This window comes from Vitis riparia, chromosome 15 (assembly GCF_004353265.1).
Source record: "Vitis riparia cultivar Riparia Gloire de Montpellier isolate 1030 chromosome 15, EGFV_Vit.rip_1.0, whole genome shotgun sequence".
NCBI classification, from domain to species: Eukaryota; Viridiplantae; Streptophyta; class Magnoliopsida; order Vitales; family Vitaceae; genus Vitis; species Vitis riparia.
Window position 1 is genome coordinate 9216083 of NC_048445.1, and position 13615 is coordinate 9229697.

Sequence of the window (13615 nt, forward strand, 5' to 3'; positions counted from 1 at the left end):
ATATTCACATTAATCTATTTAATTATTTTATTTTATTTATTTATTCTAAAATTCCATTTTAAATAGTTCACTTAAAACTTCCGATTTTTCTGAATTAAATTTCTATTTATGAAAATTCCAATATTCACATTAATCTATTCAATTATTATTATTTTATTTATTTATTCTAAAATTCCATTTTTAAACAATTCATTAAAGTTTCCACTTCCGCTAATTCCAAAATTCCAACATTCACATTAATCTATTTAATTATTATTATTTTATTTATTTATTCTAAAATTTCATTTTAAACAATTCATTAAAATTTCCGACTCCCGATTTAATTCCTAATTCCAAAAATTCCAATATTCACATTAATCTATTTAATTATTATTATTTTAGTTATTTATTTTGAAATTCCATTTTAAACAATTATTCCAAAATTCCAATTTCTGAACTTAATTTCCAATTTCCAAAATTCTAATTTCTTTCAAATTTAATATCCAAAATTCCAATTCTTAAATTTAATTTTTCAAGACTCCAATCTTCAAATAATTTTCGAGACTCTAATTTCCAAATAAATCTCAAAAATCCAGTTTTCTCTCGAATAGCTTTAATTCTACTTCGATTTTTAAATAATGTTCTATTTCTTTTGATTTTTAACACAAGCAAGAATGACGAATCTTCATAATTCCGAAATAATGGGTTTCGTGAGATTAATTCAAGCAAGATCAATCGGGCTTTGGTGGGGGCCCCGCATATGTGATTTTATGACTAATTGATTGATTTATTTATTTATTTACCATGCTTGTTTGATTTATTCTGTTCCTTGACATGCGCATAATTTTGTCTATTCGTGATTCACTAATCCTGTTTCATGATAGTGCATTCGCGACTGGAGGACCAGGTACATATCCACTCATATTTTGTTCATTCTTTATACATGTTTTGATTCCCATATGTGCATGATCGCTTCGAGTATTCATTGATTTTCTCATTGATTGCCATGTCAGCTTCATTTTATTAGTAGAGACCCGACTTTAGGGACTTAGAGGGGTGCTACGGTCGTTACCGTACCTTCCCAATAAGTAACCTGACCCCCGAACCCGATCCGGTTTTTCGTAGATCACCTTTTCCAAAATAAGGAGTCGCACTTAGGGTTTTCTTTCTTATCTTGTTTACCCTTTTAAAATAAAACAAAAATAAGTGGCGACTCCAAGTCATTTTCTAATAAATAAAAATCATTTTTGAAATAAAAATCAAGCTCGCCATCGAGTGGAAAACGCATGAGCCGAAATGCGGGGTCCACATTAATATAATATTAAAACTTTGTATCTTAGTTATTTTTTTCAATAAATTTATCTTTTAAAAAATTTTAAAATAAAAACATTAAAAATTAAAAAGATAAAAGGATATATTTATATAAAAAGAGTGAAGTGATAGTCAATTTTTAATTTTTTTAAAATATGGTTAATGTAAAAAATATAAAAAATAATTAAAAATAAGAGAAAAGTATAAATGAAAGGGTAATAGAATTTTAAAATGAAAATTAAACTAAAAGATAAATACAAAAAGATAAAAAATGTTTGAATGAAAAATCCCAAAATTTTTATCCTTACTTATTAAAAAGATTCAATATCTTTAAAAATGAAAAAAAGAAAAAGAAAAACATTATTGCTTTTTATTTGACATAAAATAGAAATATAGATCGGAAGAAAAAGAAAAAAAATTAGAAATAAGTAACACTTAATAGGGAATAGAAAAGAGAAAAAAACCACAAAAAATTGAAATTCACACTCATTATGTGCATATGTAACGTTAAAGGTATTTTAGGGATTAATGAATGATAATATCCTTCTTCTCAATTTCAGACTTTCTTTGGGTGTTGGGCTTAATTATGTAAGATATATGGACCAGATCTTAATCAAAACACAATTGTCCCAAATAAAAAAGCTTGAGAACTTTTAAAATATAACTTTACATATTTGCCCTTCATTAAGAATTTTATGTAAAATTTCTATTACATTTTAGTTTTTATTAAAAAGGAATGGAAAAGTAAAAAAAACCCTCTCTTAAACCCTTAGGTTTTGACCGCAATGGATACATTGGATAGAAGCCAACCGGATTAGTTCTCATCACTCCACACCTCAACTCACAACTCAGCCAGACAGGCTCAGCCAGACAGCCATGGCCATTCTGGCTATTCCCTTGGTCGTCTCCGTTCTCAAGCCCCACCACTCTCTTCACTTCTCCTTCTTCCGTAGCCGAAACTCTAGCCGCCTCTGCAGCCCTTTCACCCGCCTCACTCCTCTTCGCTCCTCCAAAACCACCATCGCTGCGATCACCACCTCCGCTATCCCGCATAATTCTTCTACCGACCCTAACACTGACTCAAATAAGGCTTCGGTTCCTACATTTCAACAAGCGATTCAGCGCCTCCAGGTACACCTACTCCTCATTTCTCTTAAGTGGCTCTGTTTGGTTCGCGAGGAAGTATGGGAAAATAAACGGTATTTAAGGTTTTTATGTTATATTTTTCTTCGGTTGGGACCTGAGAAAGCAGAACATTTCTCTTTTTAGTTCCCGAGAAAGTGCGGGAAAAAGGAAAGAATTGAAGATTTGAATATTAATTGGGACCTGAGAAAGCGAAATTCTCTTCACTTTTCTCGGCATCTAAAGAGGATAACGCTCTGTTTGATTTGAAACTAGTTTCAAAACTTGTAGGATTCTGACGATGGCGGTTAAATTCTTAAAGTGATCCTTCGTCTCTGATACCAATTGAAATTGCATTGAGACCTGGAGGGATGATAAATCCATATAAATATTTGTAGATTATTTCTGAAATGGCCAGCTACGCTGAATTATTTATTATTGGTTTCATAAGGTGTTGTTTGGATCGGGGAAAGTACAATGGAAAGAAAGAAAAGTAGGAAGGAATCCAAAATCTCTATTTATGGTTCACTGTGGAAAAATATGAAGGAAAATCAGTATAATAAAACTTAGTTACAAATTTATGTATTTTCAAATTCTTCATTGTTTATATAGGACAGAAAATAAGAGAAATGAATTTGGAGAGCTATGTAAAAAATAATTTATTAATATTATACCTATATGATTTTCCTCTACTTTTATTTGCTTCCATTTTTCCCTTTTATTTTCTTTCTGTTATACTTCTCTTAAAATTTCCAACAACCAAACAAAATCTAATTTTTTTTTTCTTTTCCAGTTTTACTTATTTTTTTTGGATCAATTAGAACATCATTCAAAATAGATAAATGAAAAATGTGAGATGCCACATCAGGGTGGTTGAAAACCTGAATGTACATAAATCTATTCATCCACTAAAGAATTAAAAATGTTCAAGCTTACAGATTTAATCGAATGCCTTTAACTTCATCTCAAGCTTCATTAAGCGACAATTTTCATGGATTGCCTTAATGATATCCCACAAGCAAGATCTGTACCTAATAAGCATAGCACTTCATCTACCTTGTTTGCTCCTCTTGAGCCTTTTGCACATCACATGCATCCTTCCACCACATCCAACTTTCTGCTCCTCATAAGCAACACCTCTTGCAGGCGTGATTTGAAAAGAACACATAATTTTATGAACTTGAAAATTCTTCAATTTGCCTCACACATAACAACTGGTTTTTTGATGACAAATTCTCTTCTTAATGTCTCGCTAACAACTCCTAAGAGATCTTAGGTTTACTTTTGAAACCCAGAACATCTTATGGAATTCAAAGAATCTTAGAAGGTTAGAGGAATTCTAGAAGAGTTTTGGTGCAAGGAAAATACAGAAAACAATCTTGGCTGTGCTTCTTAATTGATCAAAGGCGAAACTTCTACTTTCTTGTTGGTGAAGCTGCAATTTTTCCTCACTTGGTATATAATGCAACAAACTTAATTTGGAAAATTCCAATGCCCAATGATTTTAAACACAATAACTTGAATTTATCACTTTATTTTGTGCTTGGTTTTAATTTTGAAATCCACAAACTACTTAAGGCATTGTCAAAGTAGTTTTGAAATAAAGAACCACCTTCATGATCTATGGTGATTGGTTTAGAGTGAGAAACACAACTTGAAATTTAATTAAAAGTCTACTTTTTCAGAAAATCACTAGTGCAATGGTTTTTTTTATGTAACACAAAGCCCTAACACACACACACACACAATCACAAACCCACACAATGACATCTATCATAACACTCTTATCATCTCATTTATAAAATAGCTTTTTTCCAACCTTTTAGTTTTTCTTTGATGTACTTAAGAATTTACATAAATTTGTGCCCTTCTTACCTACTAAGCAAGCCTCATTCTCCCAACACTTCACTATGTTCCTAAACTTGGGGATGTTGAGGCTGCATATTCTCAAAGTAGAAGGGAAATGTTCCATGTTGAATTGTATAGGAATTCACCACTATAAGGCAATGGCTTGACAAAAGTCTAGGCAAAACTGGTCAGATGATATTGGGGAATTGAACTTCCTGATCCCCAGTCATTGGTCAACAAGAATATTTTGTTAGAATCTCTCATGCTTGATGAGGTCTTGAAACCTCCTAGTTTATCTAAAGCATTATTGGCCTCCTAATAACATTAAATTCCTCTCCACTTCTTCTAACCACACACCATACCATATAAGCTCAAATTATTCAGCCCATGTATTGCCAAAGACCCAAAGGTTCTTCCAAATATCCATGCAAAATATTGACAAACTTGAGAATCAACCAACTTAGTACTACCACTTTTGAAGCTTTTGACATGTTCCCCAAATCAAAAGAATCTCTTCCATGGCTTAGCTTCTAGGTCCCCCAAGATTGCAAAGAGTCAATCTTTTATCTCTAGTTTCCTAAATACCCTAGGCAATTCTCCTATTTATTTGCCCCATTTTTGTTTCTTGGATCATCATAATCAATGCTTTCTTTTGTCTTATTGGATTCTCATGCCCTAGTTGTCTTGATTAGTCTTTTTGTTATTATTATTATTTTTTTTGATTGGAAACGACAAAGGCATATATTGATAAAAAGGAAAGTACAAGAGAAGGATGAGGAATCCTCCCACCAAAGAAAAACAAAACTACAATGAAACAAATGCGAGAAACTACAAATTAGATACAAACAACTTCTATAAGTTAGGCCAACCCAATGGAGTTGCACGCCGCTAACCAATCAAGTTGTATCACATTAAGGGGAATCCCCTTAAAAACCTTAGAACAACAAGCCCAAAGAGAAGCAAGGAAATGAATCATGTCCCATAGGTTCTCTGAATTCCTTGCTTTATCCTAAAAAATCCTTGCATTTCTTTCCCGCCACACCACCCATAATAAAGCAATGCACGCAGCTTGCCATAATACAATCCCTCTCTTAGAAGATCCAAACCCATTAAAATTGGTAGATAGCATGTCACAGATGCTCCTAGGAGGGACCCAATCTATATGTGATAACTGAAATAGTCTGTACCACAACCCCATCGTCAGAGGGCAATGAAGAAAAAGATGATCTACTGTTTCTCCCTGCTTCATGCACAACATGCAAATGTCTGGACTAAGTGCTTTGTAGGGTCTTCTCAACTGTAGCATATCATTAGTATTTACCTTCTTGTGAGCCACTAACCAGACAAAGGACTTGATTTTGAAAGGGACTTGAGAATTCCAGACTATCTTGGAAGGGAAAACTGAAGGCAAACCAGAACTTTGGGATAAGGCAAGAAAGAAAGATTTGACTGTGAAAAGTCCTGAAGAAGATAAAGACCAAGATCTCTTATCTGGAACCAAAGGTGATAAATGTATAAGATCAAGAGACCGCATGAGACTCTCTAAATCTTCTATCTCGGAATCGGGAAGGTTACGACGGAAGTTAAAGTTCCAAGAGAAGGGGCGAGTGGATCCGAGAATTGAAGAAATAGGAATGTTTTTATCCATTACTACTCTAAGTAGTCTTGGATAACGGACCCCCAGAGGTTTATCTAAGTAGTCTTTTTGTTATTCAATCGCAATTTTAGGTTTATGCCCTAACACTTTTCTCACCACTCTTATCATAGAGTTAATGATTGTCCTCATTATTAATAGTGACTTGCTTCTTCTCCTGCTTTTTATTTTGCTTCATTTCTCTATCTGGTATAACCATCTTTAAATCTTTCATTCTTCTCTAGTGTTTTTGTTTCTCTATTTAAGTATTATGTGCACTTCATTTATGAAATTACTCCTCCTATAGGCATCAATTAATATATGGAGTCCACATATTTGAGCTACAACACCCTTAGATTTTATCTCCAAGACTTCTTTTCAAGCATTATCATGGGATTGTACCCCTCCAAACTAGAGTGGGCCAACTCATTAGTCAAAAGAACTTTGTTCCTCTCCTTGCTTTCTCAATGACTACTGCTTCTAGACACATGCTTTGTGAACTGCAATATTGCCAAACACCCCCCATTCCAACGATTCAGATCCTTGTTTAGAGCCTTCAACTTTCTAGCTAAGATAAAACTTAGGATCCCTTAGACTCATACGTATCTCACCAAATTTTGATTAAAAACTCAAAAACTTTGATTTTAAGCCAGACGTTCTCGAAGCTGAATGAACATCTCTTCCTCTTAATGCTTGTATGTATTTGAAAGATTTCTTGTCTATTGTTGTACTTCTTGATTCAACACCATCAAGAAGAATGGGTAATGTCTAGAAACTGGTCTAGGAAGGATGCATTGAGACGCATCTGGAAAATGTCCATCTCCCAAAATAAGGAGGACAATCAATCATATATATGGCCTACTTTTAGCCAACACCAAGTAAAAAACACTGCCCACCGAAGGAACATCCAAAAGGGTAATCCTCTTGTCTTCTTTGTATGTAAAGGTTGGACCCCTTCTCAATTGCCTTGTAGACTTTGTTTATGGTTCAAAACAAATGTGGTATTTCTTGATATGTGCATTCCACCATGCGTGGGCATGATCTAAAAAGCTTAAGTTGCAAAAAAAATTCATTTTGGTATGTGGTGGAAGAAAAATAATTTTATGGATGTATTAAGGCACGTGGCATGTGTTTCCGTGTGAGTTCTTTGAGTGAACCCCCTACAAACATAATTTTTGTTGAAGAGAGATTGATCTTTGAGGATTTCATAAACTGATCAAAAAAATCTTTGAGGATTTCAAATTTGCATTACTTGGGAATTAAAACCAAAAAACAAAAAAGAAAAAAAAAAAGAAAAATCTGCTTCACTTTGGAGTATGTTGCTCTAATAAGATTTCAAATCCTAGGAGGTGGTGAATGGGGAAGGAGAGGATACAGTGATTTGGTTGGAGACAAAAAGTGGAACTTTCTCCATTAAGTCTCTTTACTCCATTCCAAAGCGTGGGAGATTAGTGCCTTTTCCAATAGGGGTTGTTTGGAATGCGTGGGTTCCACCTAAGGCGAGTTTTTTTTTACTTGGGAGGCACCTTGGGGAAAAGCTCTAACTCTAGACCAGTTTTAGAGGGGAGGCTGGATGCTGGCTAATAGATGTTTTCTTTGTCATATCCAAGAGCCAATTGATCACATTCTGTTACATTGTGACAAAGTGAGGATTTTGTGGCAGCTTTTATTTTCCCTTTTTGGCATATGCTGCCTTCCTCTGTACAAGAGACTCTATTAGGGTGGCGTGACTACTTTGTTAAAAGGAAACGGAAAAAAGTATGGGGAGTAGCCTCTTTGTGCTTATTTTGGACAATTTAGAAGGAGGGAAATAGAAGATACTTTGATAACAAGGAGTTTTCTAACCAATGGCTCAAAACCTTGTTTCTTTGTAACTTGTTGTCTTTAACCAAGTTGTATATAGTTGAAGGACCAATGTGGTTATTTGACTTCATTGATTGGTTGACTATGTGTACTTTGGTGTGCCCTTTTTCCTACTCTTTTCAGGCTAGCATCCCACAAATCTGCTATAGTCAGACCTTTGGGGGAGGCAAGGGGATGGAGGTGGTTGTTGGGAGTTGCATTTTAGAAGATCTTTTCAAGATTGGGAGTTAGAGGAGGTGACTTGTTTCTTGGAACACATTCCTTCGTTAAAAGTACAAGAAGGGGAGGACTCCTTAGTATGGAAGAATGATGGGAGGGGAAAATTTAGTGTCAAATCGTATTGTAAGTCTTTAAGGGTTGAGAACAATTTATTATTCCTAGCTAAAGAGATTTGAGGATCATGTGCTCCTCTTAAAACTCGTTTTTTTGCTTGGCGAGCAGTTTGAGGGAAAATCTTAATAGTAGACACGTTAATGAAGAGGGGATGGTCCATGGTTAATAGGTGTAGCATTTGTAAAGATAGTGAAGAGTCTATCTTTACAAATGCTACTTCACTAGAATCAATTGACCATGTTTTGGACGTAGTTTTAGGAAGTATTTGAAAACAATGAATATCAAGTAACTATGGCAGTGAGGCGCTTTCTCAAACTTTCCCACAGCTGTTTACCTTGGCGGGTCATAGGAATGCCAAAGTAAGTGAAGTGTGGGACTCTAGCCTGGGTCAAGGAGGTTGGAATCTCAGATTGGCTAGAGATTTCAATGATTGGGAGTTGGACTAGATAGGAAATATGCTGAATCTGCTGAGGGACTTCAGGACTTCTACTGAGGAGGATGCTGTGAGATGGAAAAGGGAAGGCAATGGTGTTTTTGGGGCTAAGGGTGCTTACAAAATGCTGTTTGGGTCCTCAGCCTGTGCTTTCCCGAACAGACGCATTTGGATGGATAAGGTTCCAACAAAAGTGTCTTTTTTTGCTTGGGAAGCTTTGTGGGGGAAGATCCTCACCTTGGATAAGCTTCAAAGAAGGGGGTGGCAGCTCCCTAACCGGTGTTTCTTGTGTGGCTGTGAAGAGGAAAACGCGAATCACATTCTTTTACATTGTACAGTGGTTAAGACTCTTTGGGAGATTGCCCTCGCCATTTTTGGAGTCCAGTGGGTGTTCCCAGAATTAGTTATAGAAGTGTTACTTAGCTGGAGGGGCTCTTTTGTGGGGAAAAAAAGAAAAAATACCTGGAATTCCATTCCGTTGTGCATATTTTGGACGGTTTGGAAGGAAAGAAATAGGTTAGCTTTTGGGGGGGGGGGGGGGGGGGGTCTTTAGATATTAAAAAATTCAAGAATTTTTTTGTATGTAACTTGTGGAGTTGGGTTAGGGTGTACATTGGTGAGGATACCTATTCTCTCTTAGGCTTTTTGGAGTGGCTTGCGGCCACTTGAGGGGGGTGAGGTTCTTCCCCTCTCTTTTTTCAGCTCTTTGTCTTGGGCTTTTGTGTATACCCCCTGTATACATTTTTTTAGCTTTTTCTAATATATTCTGTTGTTTATCTATCAAAAAAAAAAAAAAAAAAAAAGTAACTATGGCAGTTATAGTATTGCATCTGATTGAGTTGGGAGAATGGTGACGTTGAAGGTCTCTGTGGAGAGGAAGACCTTCTTGGTTAGTAGGGAAGCTGAGCACGGAGGAAATTGGTGCTCGATTGCAGAGCACAATAGAGGTTCTGTTTACGTCTTAGGATTTGAAAAGGTAGAAGTCGGGTGGTTGATCGAACATTTGACGAAAGCCATCGAGTTGAAGAGTCACTTGGGGTTCAACAAAAAGTACAGGGGAAAATTCTGCGTCCATTTGTCGGAAGTTTCCTTCAACAACCACAGAGGGTTCATTATGATTTCGGAGTTCTCTACCAACATAAAACCAACCTTTCTGGTTATTCCTGAGGGCGAGAAGGGCAGAGGTTGAGAGAGTCTAAAAAAAGCTCTGGCTTCATTGTCGGTGGTCTCCCCATCGAATGCTTTTGGAAAAGGAAGACATTACAGAGAGGTAAGGTTTACCCACAATCACGTGGGTCCTCTGTACCGGTCTTTTGCAAACGTTGTCAGAGATGAAGGTCAAGGAGAGGTGGACTTGTCCCTGTTGGGAGGTGGGCGCGAGCCGTGGTGTGTGAATGTAGTGAAGATAATGTTAAATGGGCTGAGGTTGGCCGAGCTGTGGCGAGATGCTTAAGGAAGAAAGGAGTGGCTACGATTGTGCCCTTCTCAGGTGGGAAAGGTGTTATCTTTGTAGAAACGATAGATGAAGCTCTCTTTCTCTAGGATTTAAGATTTATTAAGATTGAGAGAGGGATTTCAGTTCAATTGAGAAGGTGGTCGCCAAAGGAAAATTCAGTTGTTGAGGGAAAGTTCAGAGGAGGTTGGATTGAGCTACGGGGTTTGCCATTTCATCTCTGGATTGAGGTACACCTGAAGAAAATAGTGGAGCAGTGGGGGACGGTGACTGAAATTAATTAGCAACGTTGAAATTGTTTGATCTAAGCAAGGCGAAGATAAGAATTGTAATGAAGGAACGGTCAGTTCTTCCAGCTCTGATTGAGGTGATAGACAGGGATTGGGTGTTCACTATTTCTGTCGTAGTGGTTGGAGAAGAAGAGGCTAGGAGAGACAGGGTAATGGGTGAGTCGACTTGGAAGGGTTCTGAATCTCATCCGGGGACAGGTGGTGGAAGGCGTGAGGAGAGGGACAGATCAACGACTGGAGGTAGTTTCCGTGTTGGGGAAACTGGCAGAAATGAGAAGGAAGGTGAAAGGAGTTCGACTGAAGCTCTTCCAGTGGGGACACGTGGTAAAAATGATCAAAGTATGGGGAACAACTGGTTCAGTTCGAATTCAAAAAAACTAATCTTTGGGCCTGAGGGGACAGCGGCGGTGGGCAAAGCTTCGACCGACGGGAATGAGGCCCTCACAATCGAGAATGGTCGGGCCTTTGTGAGAGAGGCCTAGACTCTCTCCATTTTCAGCTCACTAACTGCTTCAAAAATGGGCTGCAACTTAAAAAGCCCGTTGAGGGTGGCCCAAGGAACAGGAGAAAAGAAGCCCGATGGAGAGCAGGGATCGTTACGAAGAGGAGTCTCTGCAGCAGGAAAGGGGAAAGGAGTTCCAGCTGATCCTGATGTTCAGACGAGAGGATCCGTGAAGAAGGAAGTGAAGGAAATGAAGCTCGGTTCAAAGAAGCTGTGGAATACCTTATTTCCGCCAAGTTCCGTTTGCCGACATGACTCTCGAAGCTGTAGCGAGCCTATTTTGTTTGGGAAGCCATTGTCAGACAGAGAAGAGATTCTAGAGGAGGCTTTCGGGGCGGGAGCTCAGAAGGAACGAGGAGCCAATGCGAGTCCTATCTTCTTTTGCCGATCGACAAGGAATTGAAAGTGGGGTTCGGAGGAAGGGGCTTCGTCGACTAGTGGCGAAGAGGCTGCACGCAAATCACTTTTTGAAGAAGATAGAGAAGGATTTTTGGGCCGAGCGGGGATTGATCTTCGTGGTCCTTCAGTCACGTTTTTGCCTTCTAGTACAGAAATCAAAGGTAAAGGGCTCAACTTTTTGGGGAATTGTGGATTGTCGGTAGCGGAAAATGTGGAAGTAATCTCATCTGCTTCTTCTCAGTCACCCCTTTCTTCTTTTCCCATTTATTCTTGGTCGGCACCTCCTCTTCCATTACTAAGCCCTTTTGCTCACATTTCCTTTAGTTCAGTCTTTCAGTCTCCATTTCCTTTGGAAAATCGAGTAATTCCCGAATTTTTATCCAAAAATGACGATGATGGTTCTTTATGTCAAAATTGTGTTGGCAATCCAATCCTTGTTGGGGTGGTGTCCCAGCCTGCTTGTTCAAACCTGTTGCCCGAGAGGTTCAATCCCTTTAAGTCTAAACCCAAGTTGCCGAGTGAGGTGTCTAACCTGGTTACAGTCAGTCAGGGGGATGATGCAGTATCCCCATCGGGCGAGTTCCAAATTGAAGGCCTATTTCCTAGGAAAATGGCTAAAGTGCGTGAGGTTTTAAGCTCTCTAGATATCAAGGTATATTCCAGGAGGAAGAGTAGACGCTCTATAGGTTTGTGAGACCTGTTGGAACCAGTTTGGGGATTAGGGGCTGCACTGTTTTTCTATGAAAATAATTAGTTGGAATACCAGAGGTTTGGGATCAAGGAAGAAGCGAAGGGTGGTTAAGGATTTCCTGAGGTTAGAGAACCTGGATGTAGTGATGATCCAGGAAACAAAAAAGGAGTGTGATAGAAGGTTTGTGGGTAGTATTTGGACGGTCAGAAATAAGGATTGGGCTGCTCTTCCGGCGAGTGGGGCTTCAGGTGGGATTTTGATCATTTGGGACTCCAATAAATCGCGCAGTGAGGAGGTGGTAATAGGATCCTTTTCGATCTCAGTCAAGTTTGCTTTGGATGGTTGCAGGCCTCTATGGCTGACCGTAGTTTATGGCCCAAACAGTTCCTCACTTAGGAAGGATTTTTGGGTGGAGTTGTTGGACATTTTCGGTATCTCTTTTCCGTTATGGTGCATAGGCGGTGATTTTAATGTCATAAGGAGAAGTTCAGAAAAATTGGGAGGATCTAGTCTAACTTCAAGCATGAAGGACTTCGATGATTTTATAAGAGAGTGTGAATTGCTTGATCCACCCTTACGGAATGCATCATTCACTTGGTCAAACATGCAAGAGTCTCCCGTGTGTATAAGATTGGACCGTTTCCTTTACTCAAATGAGTGGGAGCTTTCCTTTCCTTAAAGCCTTTAAGAAGTTCTTCCTAGAAGAACTTCGGATCATTGGCCGATTGTTTTGGAAACCAACCCGTTCAAGTGGGGCCCAACACCTTTTAGGTTTGAGAATATGTGGTTGCAACATCCTAACTTCAAAGAGTGCTTTAAAAGTTGGTGGAAAGGTTTTCAAGGAACTGGGTGGGAATGCCACAAGTTCATGAGGAAATTACAATTTCTTAAGACCAATTTGAAAGAGTGGAATAAGGTTTCTTTTGGAGAGCGAAACGAAAGGAAAAAAAGCATCCTGAAAGATATAGCTAACCTTGATGTCATTGAGCAAGGTGGGGGTCTCGGTTCTGGATTTTTAATTCAAAGAGCTTTAAGAAAAGGGGAGTTAGAGGAATTAATCTTGAGGGAAGAAATTCATTGGAGACAAAAAGCCAGGGTGAAATGGGTTAAGGAAGGGGATTGTAACTCAAAGTTTTTTCATAAAGTGGCTAATGGAAGGAGAAATAGGAAATTTATCAAGGTGTTGGAAAATGAAAGAGGAGTAGTGTTGAATAATTTAGAGAGCATCACAAAGGAGATTTTACATTACTTTCAAAAGCTCTACTCGGGTCATATTGGTGAGCCATGGAGAGTTGAAGGCTTAGATTGGTCCCCTATATCTGAAGAGAGTGCGTCTATATTGGACTCCCCTTTTACTGAAGAAGAGATTCATAAGGTCATTTCTCAGTTGGATAGGGATAAAGCGCCGGGTCCTGATGGCTTTACCATTGCAGTGTTTCAAGATTGTTGGGATGTGATCAAGGAGGATTTAGTGAGAGTGTTTACAGAGTTTCACAGTAGTGGGATCATCAATCAAAGCACTAATGCCTCCTTCATAGTTCTATTGCCCAAAAAAAGCATGACAAAGAAAATCTCAGACTTTAGACCTATTAGTTTGATCACTAGTCTTTACAAGATAATAGCCAAAGTGTTATCAGGACGTTTAAGAGGGGTATTACACGAAACTAGTCATTCTACTCAAGGCGCTTTTGTTCAAGGGAGACAAATATTGGATGCAGTTCTCATAACCAATGAGATAGTGGATGAGAAAAGGCGTTC

At 38.1% G+C, this 13615-nt stretch overlaps 1 protein-coding gene across 1 annotated transcript in view; it reads left to right on the forward strand.

Moving 5' to 3' along the window:
- The first annotated feature begins 2110 nt into the window (after window positions 1-2110).
- LOC117931802 (glycine--tRNA ligase, chloroplastic/mitochondrial 2) overlaps window positions 2111-13615 on the forward strand; it is a 106569-nt gene continuing 95064 nt past the window's right edge. Inside the window, exon 1 of the mRNA XM_034852871.1 lies at window positions 2111-2421. Coding sequence (XP_034708762.1) covers window positions 2167-2421 — 255 coding nt within the window. The 5' untranslated portion in view covers window positions 2111-2166. The remainder of the gene's footprint in view (window positions 2422-13615) is intronic.